The 17,323-nt window shown below is 43.8% G+C and overlaps 1 protein-coding gene across 1 annotated transcript in view; it reads right to left on the bottom strand.

Moving 5' to 3' along the window:
* Positions 1-17,323, bottom strand: part of ITGA9 (integrin subunit alpha 9) — a 686,274-nt gene that overhangs the window by 558,949 nt on the left and 110,002 nt on the right. Inside the window, exon 5 of the mRNA XM_030205631.1 lies at positions 7,815-7,882. Coding sequence (XP_030061491.1) covers positions 7,815-7,882 — 68 coding nt within the window. The remainder of the gene's footprint in view (positions 1-7,814; positions 7,883-17,323) is intronic.

Below are 17,323 nucleotides of genomic sequence, written 5' to 3'. Positions count from 1 at the left end.
TTTCAGCCCAGCTTTTCCCTGGCAGTGTTGTATAGTAGTTAAGTAAATGTAATTAGTTACTGTATTTAAGTAAAAGTTTTATCACTTTTACTTGTAAAGATGTACAGGTATTTCAACAATTTTTACTACTTTTACTCAGTTACATCTGATGCTTGCAGTTAAACATAAAAATAAAAGCAGAAGTGAGATATAAATGATGATGCCTCAATAAACCAAATGAAGCAGCAAAACCAGGAACAGAATTTTGCTATCACAAACCTGGTCACACAAACAGTAGATCATCTCATCCTAAATGTTGCTGTTCAGTGTATATGAGAACAGTGGAGTTACTTGTGTTTGTTGAATTGGTTACTGGTCTCCAGCCAAACAGGGATGAGCTGGGTCACTTTGAAGCAGCGATGAAGCTGAAGCTGGTGAACAGAGACACATGGCTCTACCACAACAGACTGCTGGTCATCCCGTAGAAACCTTTACATTGGGGTGACTGTCCATTGGATTGATAACAGTATTCGGAAAGGAAGTCCAGGGGTCTGTGCTGGGACCGCTGCTTTTTAACATATTTATAAATGACCTAGAGATGGGAGTAACTAGTGAGGTAATTAAATTTGCGGATGACACAAAGTTATTCAAAGTTGTTAAATCGCAGGAGGATTGTGAAAAATTACAAGAGGACCTTACGAGACTGGGAGACTGGGCGTCTAAATGGCAGATGATGTTTAATGTGAGCAAGTGCAAAGTGATGCATGTGGGAAAGAGGAACCCGAATTATAGCTAAGTCATGCAAGGTTCCACACTAGGAGTCACAGACCAAGAAAGGGATCTAGGTGTCGTCGTTGATGATTCATTGAAACCTTCTGCTCAGTGTGCTGCTGCGGCTAAGAAAGCAAATAGAATGTTAAGTATTATTAGGAAATGAATGGAAAACAAAAATGAGGATGTTATAATGCCTTTGTATCGCTCCATGGAGGGACCGCACCTCGAATATTGTGTTCAATTCTGGTCTACACATCTCAAAAATGTAGTGGTGGAGGGGCTTCTGTGTTTCAATGACTCAGAGGGCTATGCTGAAGGGTTACCCATATTAGACAGGCCTCTGAGGAGAAACCAGACAAAGAGTGTCCCAAACTGGGAGAGTGGTAAGATGGCGACCTGAAGTTCATATGCCCAACGGCCCAGCTGCCCTCTGAAGTTTCGTCTTCTTTACATAAATTTCCTCTCTGCAATTCCAGTTACCTTAACTGAGAGGAAGGGGACAACCGGCGGTCAGCCGCCGATGGCCAGCATTTTGTCCCCGAGCAGCAAGTGCGGGACCGCTGCGCGACGAACTGCGAGTCCTTTGATTAGCGCCAGCGAAGGAGCGTCGATGCTCTTGGACCTGGAAAAAACAACTCCATCGCTCCCGAATTATTCAACCACCATGTCCAAAGGAGTGGAGTAGTGAGTTAGAGGCATATGCTGAAACGGAGGACGTTTAGAGCAGAACCCGAATCGGCAGAACTACTCCTAAACACCTAAGAGAAATCAACTTGGAGTTTTTGGCTCCCGTGGAGGTTACTTTGAATACCATCTGGAAGGTGCCAGCCTTAGATGTTATACTCAAGTCCCTGGAGTAGTCTAGTGGTGAGTACAGTGCAACTGCAGACAAATGGTCCCAGGCCCATACCTACCCCTACCTGTTAAGACTTGTGGTGGAAACTGTGAGCCCTCCAAAACTTACCAGAAACCCACATACAGGTGACCCTTTCACCCATCGGGGCAATTGTAGTAGTGTACAGTTGGGGGTATTGGGTTTTGGGGGGGTTGGGTGGCTCAGCAGACAAGGGAGCAACAGTAAGATGTGTACTTAGGAGAATTTACTTGAAGTCCACTGTAGCACCCCCTAGGCTGCCCCATTGCTCTGCTAGGATGTCTGTGTGGCCAATCTAGTAAGAATGCTGGCTCCTCCTACATCCCAATGGATTGATTTTGTGCATTTTTCACTTGGATGTTGTTTCTTTTTAAATGGACCAAAAAGATAAATGCATAGAGCACAAAAACATCTAGCAAACAGCCATTTTTGAAAAAAAATATAGACTTTTTTGTTTTGAAAATGGCTATATTCCCCACTTGAATTTTGGATGTTTTTAGCAAAATGTCTAAAGTTAGACATCATATCAAAAATGCCCCTCCACGTAAAATTGTAAGTCTAAGTGCTTTGAAAATATGCCTCCATGTGAACAGGGGAAGGGGAAATGGAACTTGATATACCACCTTTTACTGAGGTTTTTGCAACTACATTCAAAGTGGTTTACATATATTCAGGTACTTGTTTTGTACCAGGGGTAATGAGGGTTAAGTGACTTGCCCAGAGTCACAAGGAGCTGCCATGGGAATTGAACTCAGTTCCCCAGAATCAAAGTCCACTGCACTAACCACTAGGCTACTCCTCCACTCCACACACCAGCTATGGTAATGAGACACTTGGATAGGGGAGCTAAGTCCCTACTGTGGCAAGCAATGCACTCTCTTTTTGAAACATATCCCATGTCGTTTCCTGTTATTAGTAAACATGCACAAAAAATATGAAATTTTGTGTTTTTCATCTGCCATTAATAGTGCACACTTTTAGAAAGACTACGTGCACTTTTTGAAAGCCTGCACATTAACATTGTTCCTTCCTGCAACAACATTAAAAAAAAGGAACATTCCCAGAAACAAACATTCTTTGGTTGCAAACCCCTAGGTAAGGGCCCATGGATCTCCTCCAGTTCTGCCCTAGATTTTGTGATGGCCTTCCAGATTATATCTCTGCTCTCAATGAGTGGATGCATCATCACAATCTGGCTTTTGAACAATAAAATGTGCGAAATGCTAAGAAGCCCATTTTATACCTATGGGCTTCTTAGCCTTTAGCACATCTAATTCCATTAGTGCATCTAAATTTTACCAAGAGTCCCTAAAGTATTATGGGCTGGCTGTTCCTCTCCTATTCTACCTGGTACCCAATTAATGGTTGGTGATCTAGCATTTCCAGCATTAATTAGTGGAACAGAATCTCAGAGTTTTATTTCACTCCAAGTTTGCATCAAGAATCAGGTTAAGGCTGCGACTTGAGTGCATTTTATAAATTATAGCTTTGCTAGACATAGAAAAGGAAATTCTCTAACTGGGTGCAAACGTTTACTCGCAGTATGAATCTGCCTAAGCAGGGAAACCCTAAGATCCCACAGTACACAAGTCAAGAAGAAACGAGCAGGAAAATGACCAGGCTGACCAGGAACAAACGAGAAGACTTGTTAAGGTAAATAGACGTTTATTGATGAAGACACAGCACTGTATTTCAGCGGTGAGCCTGCTTCACTGATGCTGCATCTTCCTTGTCACTACAAAGGTCTTTTTCAAGACCATCTCCTCTCATTGATTAACAGCAAAGATTGTTAACCTTTGGCATTTAACTTACAACATATGAAGACTCCTGAAGCAGGCTCACCGCCGAAACATAGTGCCGAGTCGAGTCTTCATCAATAAACATCTATTTACCTTAAGAAGTCTCCTCGTTTGTTCCTGGTCAGCCTGGTTATTTTCCCACTCTTTTCTGTGGAAGCTTTTACTTACCACTTGAGCACATAAATGTATAGAATACTGGTACTTTCATGCAGGGCTGTAGAGCAGGAGTTTGAAGCAATTTTGGGTAGAGTCAGAGTTGGTAAAAATACACCAACTTGACTCCAGCTTCAAAATAAAAAAACTTACAACATTATGTCGTAAATTTGTACATATATATATGTATACATATACTAGTACTGGTAATAAATATTTTAAGTTATACTTACCAGTACTTTAGATCCAGAACAAACATTTAAAGCCTAATCACAATAGGAGTTGGAGTTGAAGTCAGAGTCGGATAGTAGAAAAGTAGAGAAGTCAGAGTCGAAAGTTTGGTGTACTAACTCCACAGCCCTGCTTTTGAAGGTAAGTGTACACTTATGTATGTGTCAGCAAACCAACTAGGTGGTATTCTGTAAGAGTGTGAATAAGCTGCCTAGCATGTAAATTAAAGGAGGGGGGCATTCACATGGATGGAGCTGCCAGTCACATGTACAACTTATAGAATACTGTTAATTTAAAAATGTGAATATCCAAAATTTGATATGGTAGTGTTTTATAACAGAATCCAGGCACCCAGATGCCGTTATATAGATTCTGCATGCACATCATCAAGGCACCTAAAAAGGAATGCTTACTTATAGAACTGCTCCCACAGGGGGCAATTCTGTAAGAAGCCACTTAGATTTAGGCAGAATAATGAACGTAAATGCTGGTATTCTAATCATTTAGATGCATATGGGGACATGTGCGTGGAAATGACAATTTCCAGCTACACGGTATTCTGAAAGTACACACCAAGATGCGATGATGCCAGTAGCATACCAAGGGCGGGACAGTGGGAGCGATCCACCCCAGGTGCAAGCAGCAAGGGGGTGGCACGGAGCAATTGTGCAGCTGTTGGCTCCACTGGTTCCCTGCCCCATCTAATGTTACTCCCTTTTACAGGGTATACTGACCTCCTTTTAATCAGCTATTGCACTCCTCAAGCAAGACCACTATCAGGCTTATTTTCGAAAGAGAAGGGCGCCCATCTTTCGACACAAATCGGGAGATGGGCGTCCTTCTCCCAGGGTCGCCCAAATCGGCATAATCGAAAGCCAATTTTGGGCGTCCTCAACTGCTTTCCGTCGCAGGGAAGACCAAAGTTCCCAGGGGCTTGTCGGAACCGTAGCGTCCTCGACCAATAATGGAAAAAAGGGAGTCCCTGACGAGCACTTGGGCGACTTTACTTGGTCCATTTTTTCTTACAACCAAGCCTCAAAAAGGTGCCTGAACTGACCAGTTGACCACCTGAGGGAATCGGGGATGACCTCCCCTTACTCCCCCCCAGTGGTCACCAACCCCGTCCCACCCAAAAAAAAAACTTTAAATTGTTTTTTGCCAGCCTCTATGCCAGCCTCAAATGTCATACCCAGCTCCATGACAGCAGTATGCAGGTCCCTGGAGCAGTTTTAGTGGGTGCAGTGCACTTCAGGCAGGCAGACCCAGGCCCATCCCCCCCTTCCTGTTACACTTGTGGTGGTAAATGTAAGCCCTTCAAAATCCACCATAAACCCACTGTACCCACATCTAGGTGCCCCCTTTCACCCCTTAGGGCTATGGTAATGTTGTACAGTTGTGGGTAGTGGGTTTTGAGGGGGTTTGGGGGGGTTTGGGGGGCTCAGCACACAAGGTAAGGGAGCTATGCACCTCGGAGCAATTTCTGAAGTCCACTGCATTGCCACCTAGGGTACCCGGTTGGTGTCCTGGCATGTCAGGGGGACCAGTGCACTACGAATGCTGGCTCCTCCCATGACCAAATGGCTTGGATTTGGTCGTTTCTGAGATGGGCATCCTCGGTTTCCATTATCGCCAAAAATCGGGGACGAGCATCTCTAAGGTCGACCTAAATTTCGCAATTTGTATGGACGCCCATCTTGTTTCGATATTACGGGTTTCCCCGCCCCTTCGCCAGGACGTCCTGCGAGGACGTACTCAGGAAAACTTGGGCACCCCTTTCAATTATGCCCCTCCATGTCCATCTGACATATTCCCTTGCCTTTGAGCCTCCCCACCAATTCCCAAAACTCAACCCCCTCCTTAAAGTGCCTCTACCTCTAACGCCTTCACTCTCTGCCCAAACTATGGCTGACTACTTCTGCCACAAGATTCATAAGGTTAATTTGAGCGCTCCACCAGGTGGCCTTCATCTCCCCTTCTTCCACTTCATTTCCACACCCTTCCTTCAACCCTGCTGCCCTTTCCTCCTTTTCTAAAATCACAGAAGAGGGAACAGAACATCTTTTCTCCTCCTCAAAACTCATTACCTGTTTCTTTGATGCCATTCTCACCCATCTCTCTCTCCTCTGTTCTGATCCTTTCCATCTGTCATAATTCCTCAGTCTATCACTTACTACCATCAACCATTCCTGCTGTGTATTACATAACTCAAAAAAACCCTTCACTGGATCCTGCATTCTCTGCTAGCTACTGTCTCATCTCCCTCTTCCTGTTCACGTCCAAACTATTCACATGTGCTTTGCACCCCTGCTTTTCACCTCTACCATCTTAACTTTCTTTTCTAGCCATTCTTTGATTTAACTCCAATTTGGCTTTTGCCTTCTACATTCAACAGAAACAGCTCTTGCCAAAGTCTTCAGTAATCTGTTCCTGGCTCTTTAGTCAATCTTCATCCTTTTTGAGCCATCCACTATTCTTTTTAACATTGTTAAATCACCACTTAGTGCTAGATGTTCTGTCCTCACTTAGATTATGCGACTTTGATTTGTCTTAGTTTTTTTTCCCTCCCATTGCACTTTTTCTATATGCTCTGGTGCATCCTCCTGCATTGCCTTTATGATTATGACTCCCAAATCTACCCCTTTACACCAGAAATTTCACCAGGAATCCATCTCAAATATCAATCAGGGCATCAATTTGTTCCTGAGGGAGGGAGGGAGGGAGGAAGAGGGTATGCCATGGGAATTTTTTTGTAATATTGCAGAGGTGGGAGAGAACAGGGTCAGGTGATTTGGGGAAGATAGGACAGTGTCGGGGCCGAAAAGAGATGGGGCCAATGCCAACCCTCCTCTCACCTACCAACACCCATCCTGTTAGAATATCAATGAAATGCTTTGATGTCCCCATGCATACCCTCACCCTCCCACTCTGTCAGACTGTCAAAGTAATGCTTTGATGTTTCTCTTATATATACTATCTACTACCACATTTGCTTATTTCCGATCTGACGAAGAAGGGCAACCTTTGAAAGCTAATCAAGAAATGTATTAAGTTATGTCCAATAAAAAAGGTATCATCTTATTTTCTTTTCCATGTTTTATTTTGTTTGATTTCTATTGAATTCGATATAAAACTGTTATTGCTTCTTCATTAATGTTTAATGTTCTTGATGTAGCTTCATTTTATTCAGTATTTTTGGATGGATACAGAAATTCTAGCTTTTATATAAAAGGTCCACAATTGTGGAATTCTCTCCTTGATAAATTCAATCTTTCCAAGGCCTGAAGGAGTTTAAATCTATACTAAAAACCTTGCTATTTCAGGAGGCATATAATATCAGTGTATGATCATCTTCATGTATGACTGTAATGATGGACCAGTAATGATACATTACTGTTTGCCTGAAGAGATAAAATCAGATTTTGGTTTGTTGATGGAACGCTTTGACCTTTATTGTAATATTTTTATTGAAAGAGATATGCTGATGTTATGACTTTTGTTTTTAATAATTATTTTATTTTATTTTGTTTTTATGTTTGATAATTAATGTATGTAACTATGAATTGGTAAAACAGCGGAATATAAATGCTGAAAATAAATAATAAATCTACAGAGTACAGCAAAAAGCTAGCCTTTAATAGCATGGGAAACCTATGAAATAGAACTTGAAGAGATTTTTTAAAAAAACTTATCAGTTAAGATGTCTGCTCCTAGAGAGGAGGAGGACCCAGCAAATGCAAACAAAACTTCCATGGGTACAGGTAAACTGCACTTCTGTGACTAGTGCTAGTTATCACATTTGTTTGGTTAAATGGAACTCACACGGAGGAGAGCCTGATTAAAAAGTATAGTCATTTTGTTGTGAAAGGTATGTTGAAAGGAATTCATTAATGTAGTTAAAGAGTGGCTTGAGTGCATATGAATATTGATCATAACAAGGGCAGAGTAGAAATGAAAAAAATAAATCATTGGTGATAATGAAGAAGCAGCCAGTGCTCGCTACTAACCTCAGTAAAGAAGCCTGCTATTCCAGCCTGGCATGAGCCATGCTCCTCCCCATACTTCTTCTTATATTCTAAAAGAGAGAGAATCAAATTTTACAAATCAGAAATTGTTGTAGTCTGAAAGCCACTGTCAGTCACTCTTGCTCATTTCATTCCACACATCTCAGTTGCAGGAGAGCCAAGGAAACAACCCTGCAGGATTTCTGGGGAACCACGGAAATTCAAGACCTGGTAGTTCTGTAAGCAAGTTTCTACCACAACAACTCTTCCAGCACCGAGCTGTGTTTTCATTTACTTTTGTGGTGACAAGAATCACAAGCACACAAAAAAAGGGGTTGCGCAATTTATTACCACAATGTTTTATGCCTTTAAATCATCACATGCTACCTGAAAGTCTATAGCTGTAAAATGCAGCTCTCTACAACCTCAGAAAGGCAAACATACCTTTTCAATTAAAAGTTATTTTGCATACACATATGGACTTTGTGCATGCTAGGAGAACTTATACCCCATCTCTAGCATATTGGAACATATCAAGTAGCCAAGCTCTCCAGCAGTAGCATATTCATGTCACATAAGCACCCTGTTAGGAAATTACCTCCAGTGAGGATGGTTTCTAAAGCCATTTACCTACAAGTGGCTTATTTGAACATTGCCCATCTTCCATAAGGGCAATTCTATAAACTAAGCACTAACATGTACCCACTTGTTGCATGTGTACATGAATGTTAAGAATTCTAGCAACAGATCTATTCATTCGGGCATATGGTTGAGTCTGAAATTGATTTTCTGCATAGTGAGTCTTGTGTTATAAGAATCAGGAGAAAATAAGTATTTCAGTAATGACAGTATGTATGTTGTATTGTTATATAAGTTGTTTGATTATTATTGTGTGTATTTTATCCACTTGGAATTGTATAGATCATGCGGAATAAGTATTTTAAAACTTATATGCATATATGCAATTTTGCTGCCTAATGCTGTTTTAAACAACAGGAAATAGTGGGTGATGGACCACAGGTTCTGGAAGCAAGAGAGACAATCTTGAGCTGAAAACATTTATTGATGAAAGACTCGACACAACGCTGTGTTTCGGCCACAAGGCCTGCCTCAGGAGTCTTACTTTTTGTAAAATTTACTTCAGGATTTCAGATATGAAGCACTTCCAGATAGATCAGGTCTTGACAAAGACCTTTATAGATAAGTAATGTGTGCCTTCTAGTCTAGTAAAAGTAGAGAACAAAAACTCTGCTTTTACTAGACTAGAAAGCCCAGCCTGAGCATACGTGAAGGAAATGCAATCTGCCAGCCAATGGTGTGTTTCCCAATGGCGACCCTCATCCTGTTGGGATCAAAAGAAACAAAAAGCTGGGCGGACTGTCTGCGAGGCCTTGTCTGCACCATGTAGTAGGCCAATGCTCTCTTGCAGTACAAGGTGTGCAAGCTGCTTTCACCAGGATGGGCTTGAAGTCAGGGAAATAATGATGGCAAGACAATCGACTGGTTCACATGGAACTCCGATACCACTTTTGGCAGGAACGTAGGGTGAGTGCAGAGGACTACTCTGTTGTGATGAAACTTAGTATAAAGTGCATCCACTACTAAGGCCTGAAGCTCACCGACTCTACGATCTGAAGTAACAGCCACAAAGAAAATGAACTTCCAGGTCAAGTACTTCAGATGGCAAGAATTCAGTGACTCGAAAGGAGCTTTCATCAGCTAGGTAGAATGATGTTGAGATCCCATGACACTGGTGGAGGTTTGACAGGGGGCTTTGAAAAAAACAAACCTCTCACGAAGCGAACAACTAGAGGCTGTCCAGAAATGGCCTTACCTTCTACACGTTGATAATAAGCACTAATTGAAAGGTGAACACTTACGGAGTTGGTCTTGAGACCAATCTTTGATAAATGTAGAATGTATTCAAGTAGAGTCCGTGTAGGGCAAGCAAGGGGATCTAGGGCCTTGCTCTTACACCAGATGGCAAACCTCCTCCATTTAAAATAATAGCACCTCACAGTGGAATCTTTCCTGGAAGCCAGCAAGACCTGGGAGACACCCTCCGAAAGACCCAAGGAAGCGAATTCTAGGCTCTCAACATCCAAGCTGTGAGAGCCAGAGACTGGAGGTTGGGATGAAGAAAGGATCCCTCATTCTGCATGATGAGGATCAGAAACTACTCCAATCTCCATGGTTCATCGGAGGATAACTCCAGAAATAGAGAGAACCATATCTGCTTCGGCCAATACGGTGCAATCAGAATCATGTTCCATGGTCTTGCTTGAGTTTCAACAAAGTCTTTCCCACTAGAGATATGGGAGGATACGCATACAGAAGACCTGTCCCCCAATTGAGGAGAAAGCCATCTGACGCTAGTCTGTCATGGGCCTGAAGCCTGGAACAGAACCGAGGGACCTTGTGGTTGATCTGAGTGGCAAACAGATCCACCGAGGGGGAGCCCCACACTCGGAAGATCTTGTGGGCTATGCCCATATTGAGAGACCACTCGTGGTTTCATTATCCTGCTCAGTCTGTCGGCCAGGGTATTGTTTTTGCCTGCTAGATAAGTGGCTTGAAGGAATATGCCACGTTGGCAAGCCCCATGCCACATCCGGACAGCCTCCTGACACAGAGGGCATGATCCTGTACAACCCTTGCTTGTTGAAACATAGAAACATGATGGCAGATAAGGGCCTTATGGCTCATCCAGTCTGCCCATCCTCAGTAACCACTAACTTCTATGTGTTTGTCCCACACCTTCTTAAACTCCAACACAGTCTTCATCTCCACGACCTCCACCTGGAGGCCTTTCCACGCATCCACCACCCTTTCCGTGAAAGAGTATTTCCTCAGATTCGTCATAACCCTATTTCCTCTTACCTTCATCTTATGCCCTCTCATTCCAGAGGTTTCCTTCATTTGAAAAAAGTTCACCTCCTGTACATTAACGCCACTGAGTTATTTAAACGTCTCTATCATATCCCCTCTCTCCCGCCTTTCTTCCAGCGTATACATGTTGAGGTTCATGAGCCTGTCCCTATATGTTTTATAACTCAGACCGCTGACCACTTTTGTAGCTGCCCTCTGGACTGACTCCATCCTGTTTATATCTTCCATAAGTGCAATCTCCAGAATTGCACACAATATTCTAAATGGGGCCTCACCAGAGACTTGTACAAGGACACAATCACCTCTTTTTTCCTGTTGGTAATCCCTCTCCTTATGCACCTGAGTGTCCTTCTGGCTTTGAGCGTCGCCTTGTCTACCTGTTTGGCCACCTTAAGGACATCAGACAGAATCACCCTCAAGTCCCGCTCTTCTTTCGTATACAGAGTTCTTCACCCCCTATACTGTACCATTCCCTCAGGTTTTGTGACCCAAGTGCATGACCCTGCCTTTCTTAGCATTAAATTTTAGTTGCCAATTTTTGGACCATTCTTCAAGCTTCGCCAGATCTTTCTTCATGCTATCCACACCTTATTAGAGAGTTTGGTATCATCCGCAAAGGGACAAACCTTACCAGACAGCCCTTCTGTAAAATCACTCACAAAGATGTTAAAAAGAGCCGGCCCACGGACTGACCCCTGCGGTACACCACTTGTAACATCCTTTTCCTCAGAGCAAACTCCATTTACCATTGCCCTCTCTCTCCTTCCATTTAACCAGTTTTTAACCCAGTCAGTCACTTTAGGTCTCATACCAAAGGCATTCAATTTGCTTATCAGTCACCTGTGCGGAATTGTGTCAAAGGCTTTGCTAAAATCTAAGTACACCACATCTAGCGCCCCTCCACCGTGCAACTCTTTGGTCACCCAGTCAAAAAAGTCAATCAGATTTATCTGACAAGATCTACCTCTAGTAAAATCATGCTATATCAGGTTTTGCAGTCCATTCAATTCAAGAAACCTCAAAATCCTCCACTAGAAGTGGTTCCATTAGTTTACTCACCATTGAGGTCAGACTAACCGGTCTGTAATTCGCAACCTCCTCCTTGCTTTCGTTCTTGTGCAGAGGGACCACATCCGCCCTTCTCTAGTCCTCTGGGACCACTCCAGATTATAGGGAAGCATTGAACAGGTCAGACAGCAGAGCCGCCAGAACTTCTCCAAGTTCCATGAGTATCCTCAGATGTATTCCATCAGGCCGCATCACTTTGGTATATTTTCAAAGCACTTTGGGAGGCTAAGTGCTTTGAAAATAAGCCTCACTGTCTACTTTTAGAATAGCCAGCTCCTCACGAACACACAGTCCATTGTATACCTATGGCCTGCATGGCACTTAACACACACTAATTTTAGCACACACTAACTCCGTTAGTACACCTTAGTAAAAGGATCCTCAAGTTTGCAGTGCCAAGGGAATTATATATTTGTCCCTGGTCAAGAGTTCACTCTGTTCACTGGTAGGAACATTCTGTGGAAATGACGACTTATTATTGTGTAAGGCAAATAGGGGTCTGACTGTAGCTCACAAGGTGTCCAAGAGTAATTATCACACTCCCCTAGCCCCAACCTCAATAGACGTCTCTGATATGCTGGCAACAGAGATTGACACCCAGTATTTGGAATAATTTAGTAGTTTATTTATCTAAGCTAGTAAATACTGATAACAATAAAAGTTCCTACAAATGGTTCAGTTATAAATCCTATTGGTGAACAATTTGGTGAGATAGCCGATCTCTGAAAGCCTTTAGCATGTTCCAGATTGCCCGGAGCTCCAGGAGATTGATCTGAAGATTCGTTTCCTGGGAGGACCAAGCTCCTTAAGTGTGAAGCCCATCTATATGAGCTCCCCGTCCCAGGAGCTCTGGTCCCGCCCTCATTTCCTGTTTCTGCAAGGGCAGGACCAGACCAGAGCCGAGAGACAGAAGGGAAGGCTGAAGCGCCGACGAGCCTGCAGTGCACGCTTTTCACTGACGTGAGGTAAGAAGAGGGCTTTTAAAATTCAGACGGACAGAGGGAGGGGGGCCTTGGAACTCGGACAGAGGGGGGCCTTGGAACTCAAACTCGGAGGGAGGGGTGGCCTTGGAACTCAGAGGGTAGTAGTAGTTTTAAAATTCTGGCTGGGCTGGAAGGGAACTTCCAGTCCATAAAATATTGGGGGTGCTCGAGCACCCACAGCACCCACGGAGTCAGTGCCTATGGCTGGTGCTATGCTCAACCTCAATGCCGACCCCAATGCCAATGCCTACTTCAAGGAACTGGACTTGGCTCCAAAAATCCTCTCTCGTTGAACCACTCTGGAAACCTGGGTCCTCTTCTTCATGCAAAGACAGAGGACACAGTTAGTGGAGCTATAGTTAGGCACAAGCCACTGTAGACACCAAGAATGGGTGTCTTTCCCAGAGATTGTCGAATTGCATAGGGTACAGCGCTTGAAGCCACTAGGAACCTTGGTGGACATGGAAGGAAAAACTTCCTCGGCTAAATTAAATGAAATGATGGTGCCTGAAAAAGGGGCATGGCACGGCAAAAAAGAAAAGGAAAGTTTCCAGCCGAAGTCAAGGTCTAAACATGGACAGATGATGACAGAAAATAAAGGAAACTTAAACCTGGGCAAAATCACTAAAACTTAAAGGGACGGGGGTTCCACAACAGGAACACAATTAAGGAAGGAAAAATAAACGAAAAATAGCAGAATGGCACAAAAAACCTCTCTGGGACCCAGTGATGTGAGAAGACGGTAAAAAAACACGCCCTGTCCTCAACGTGGTAAAGAAAGAACTGAGGAGACTGTGTTCTTGTGGCGGGCAGGAAGGCACTTGCTCATGCGCAGTGGAACACGTCTCGCACTCCACAAAGCTCTCATTAGAGTTTGGTAAATTCTGGACCGGGTGACGCGGGTCGGCGTCACCCACTTGTGAGAAATATAAGCCTGCTTGTCCTTGGAGAATGGAAGTTATGCACATAACTGTAAAGTAATGCCAATTAATGCTTGTTAAGGCCAATTATTGGTACTTATCATCAAGTGCCAATTTAGTGCTACTTAGACAATTAAGTTACATGCATAACCAACCCTGTCCTGTAACTGTGCACCCAATAGACTTCAAATGATAAAACCTTGTTATCCTTACCAGTCTAAGGTGGATTTCAAATAGTTTAGTTTAATAAGATTTGCTACGTCACCCTTTATAGATACAAAAGAGCAGTTTGCAATAAATATTAAAAACAATAAAAGAAACATAAACATAACGAAGACCATCAAAAGAAATGAGAAAAATGTACACAAAGCAGTGACCAAGAATAAGCTTTTAAAGACACGCCTTCTGTTTTCTTCATTGTAAAACTTTAGCTCCCTCCAAAAAGAGTAAACAGAGAAACAGAAAAAATGACAGCAGATAAAGACCAAATGGCCCATCCTCTCCCCCAAACATATTGCAGGCTCTCCCCTCCTCTCTCTTACAGATCCTACATGCTTGTCCCACCATGCTTTCTTGAAATCAGATACTACTGTCTTAGTCTCTGCTACTCAGGAGGATGTTCAATGTATCCACCACCATTAAAATCAGCATTGAAAAATAGTAGTATGGGATACTGTAGTTATTTCAAATCGTATTCACGGAAAATGTAAGACTTTGGTTTTTGATGTCCTTCATGTAACATGATTCTAACTACAGGAGGGAGACAGTGCCAAGTTCAAAACAGAGCAAGTCAGAGTTTCAACAAGACTATTTGGAATTTGACACTGTTGCCAGCAAGAGAAAAACCATCCCCCTCCTGCCACTGAAGACTTCCAAAGTATCTGTAGGGAAAGGTTGAGTGAGGCTTGCTTGAGGTATCTCAGAGACACTAAGGATGGCCAATCCCAAAGAGTGATAAATGAGTGAAAATTTCCCTTATCGTTTCCACGGTATAAACCTATATGGCCCCTACCCCCCACCATACCAGCAACCCCTTTACTTTGTTCTCTGTCAGCCTCTATACGGAGCAACATGAATCATTCCTGCCATCCCATGTCAGTGTTAGAAAAAAACACACACTAAATGTAGCTTGTGTATAGGAACAATACTGTATTTCAATAAAGGTGTTTTTTTAACAAGTAGGAAAACAGCGAGATACATTAAAATGGCAGTTAATGTATTTAACAAACCCTCCCCCAAAAAACAATCCTCCACCCTCTGACCTCAGTTACCTCCCTTTACCACCCCCTTCCTTAACTGCCATTACCCCAATTTTTCCTGTCTTAAGCAGAGCTGATGTTAAACATTCAGAGGCCCAGTAGAAACTGGAGACGGTGCCCAACAGATGGCCTTCAGCCTATACCTCCTTTAGCATGAGACAGGTTTGGGACCCCCTATGATATGGGGGCCCAAGACAACTGTCCTATTTTCCACCCCTAACACCAGCCCTGCTCATAAGAACAAAAGAATAGCTATACTAGGTCAGACCAATGATCTATCTAGCCCAGTATCCTGTTTCCAACAGTGGCAAATCCAGGTCACAAGTACCTCACAGAAACCCAAATAGTAGCAAGATTCCATGCCCCATGTCTGTCTCAATAGCAGACTATGGACTTTTCCTCCAGGAACTTGTCCAAGCTTTTTTAAAACCCAGATACACTAACCGTTTTTTACCCCACCTTTTGGTAATGAGTTTCAGAGCTTAAATAGTCATTGATTGAAAATATTTCCTCCTGTTCTTTTTAAAAGTATTACCATGTAACTGCAAGTGTCCCTTTGTCCTTGTACTTTTTGAAAGAATAAACAAATGATTCACATTTACCCGTTCTACACCAGGGTCGCCGAGAGGGAGGGGGGGTGACAAAATTCCCCGGGCCCGGGCCTCCAAGGGGGGCCTGGCACCGCAGTCCCCTCCACCCGCCCCCCTCCGTCCACCACCAGGCCGGGCCCCCCTGAATTCAAATCATAGCACCTCACCTCGACCTCACTCCGTGTGAAAGAAGCGCAGCAGCGGCAGTCTGCAGATCACCTCTCTTCAGGCCTTCCCTCCCTGTGTCCCGCCCTCGTCTGACGTAACTTTCACAAGGGCGGGACATAGGGAGGGAAGGCCCGAAGGGAGGCGATCTGCAGACTGCTGCTGCTGCGCTTCTTTCACATGGAGTGAGGTCAAGGTGAGCCGCTATGATTTGAATTTAGAGGGGCCTGGCCCGGTGGTGGATGGAGGGGGGCAGGTGGAGGGGGGCGGCGGTGACCTCGGGGGGGGGGGGCGGCGGCCCGGCCCAATCTCTCGGCGGCCCTGTTCTACACCACTCAGGGTTTACAGACCTCAACACAGCCCCCCCCCCCCAGCCATGTTTTTTCCAAGTTGAAGAGCCCTAACCTCTTTAGCCTTCCTTTATCATTTTGGCTGCTCTTCTTTGAACCTTTTCTAATTCCGCTATATCTTTTTTGAGATACAGCAACCAGCATTGCAAACAATACTCAAGTAAGGTCGCACCATGCAGCGACACAGAGGCATTATAGTATTTTGTCTTATTTTCTATCCCTTTTCTAATAATTCCTAGCATTCTGTTTGCTTTCTTGGCTACTGACACATAGTGGGTGGAAACTTTCTGCATATTATCCACGATGGCACCTCGATCTTCTTGTGTGCTGACTCCTAAGGTGGAACCTAACATCAGGTAACTATGATTTGGATTATTTTTTCCAGCATGCATCACTTTGCATTTGTCCACACTGAATTTCATCTGTCATTTGGATACCCACTCTTGAATTTCCTAAGGTCTTCCTGCAATTTTTCACAGTCTACATCAGGGGTGTAGCCAGACCTTGGTGGAAGGGGGGGGTCCAGAGCCCAAAGTGGGGGGGCACATTTTACGTCACTTCCCTCAGCAGCCGCCCCTCCCCCACCACTTCCGACCCCCCCCCCCCTCCTCCGCCACAAGGTGCCTTTGCTGGTGAGGGTCCCCAACCCCCTGCCAGCTGAAGCGTTTATCTGTCCTGTGCTGGTCTCGCACTTGCTTCCTCTCCTGTTTTCAGCGCGCTGTGCACTGCATGCTTGTTTTAATGACTCTGAGCATGCACGAGCATGCTCAGTCTCATTAAAACGAGAGCATGCACGAAAAAAAAAACCACTATGTAGACTCACATCAATGAACTGACTTAACTGAAGATGTTCAGGAGGTGCTATCAGAAGCACTCACTTTGGGAGGAACACTGGGAGTGCCACTATCTTATCACCACAGATATCTACAGGACAATACTCCAGACATCCCATACAAAGAGCTGGCGTGTGTTTGATCCCTGGATTTGGAAACGGAGATCACCCATACTGTGTTGCAAGACTCTATTGTTTACATACATAAGCAAATGACCTCGATTCAACACAAAGAGACATTATATACGTTTATCATGAGACTCTTTATTTCTCCACATCGTGCGAGTCAAGCTGGGATCTCTAGAGATAGAAAATGCCCTAAATGTGGAATGGAGGGAGCACGATTAGGGCATATGTTTTGGCATTGCAAGCTTGTCCGATTTTTCTGGGAATCTTTAATGAAAATGATATCAAGATGGTGGAAACAATCAGTGACTATTAGGCCAGTGTTGTTGT

This window comes from Microcaecilia unicolor, chromosome 1 (genome assembly GCF_901765095.1).
Source record: "Microcaecilia unicolor chromosome 1, aMicUni1.1, whole genome shotgun sequence".
NCBI classification, from domain to species: Eukaryota; Metazoa; Chordata; class Amphibia; order Gymnophiona; family Siphonopidae; genus Microcaecilia; species Microcaecilia unicolor.
This window is presented reverse-complemented; position numbering and strand designations above follow the sequence as displayed.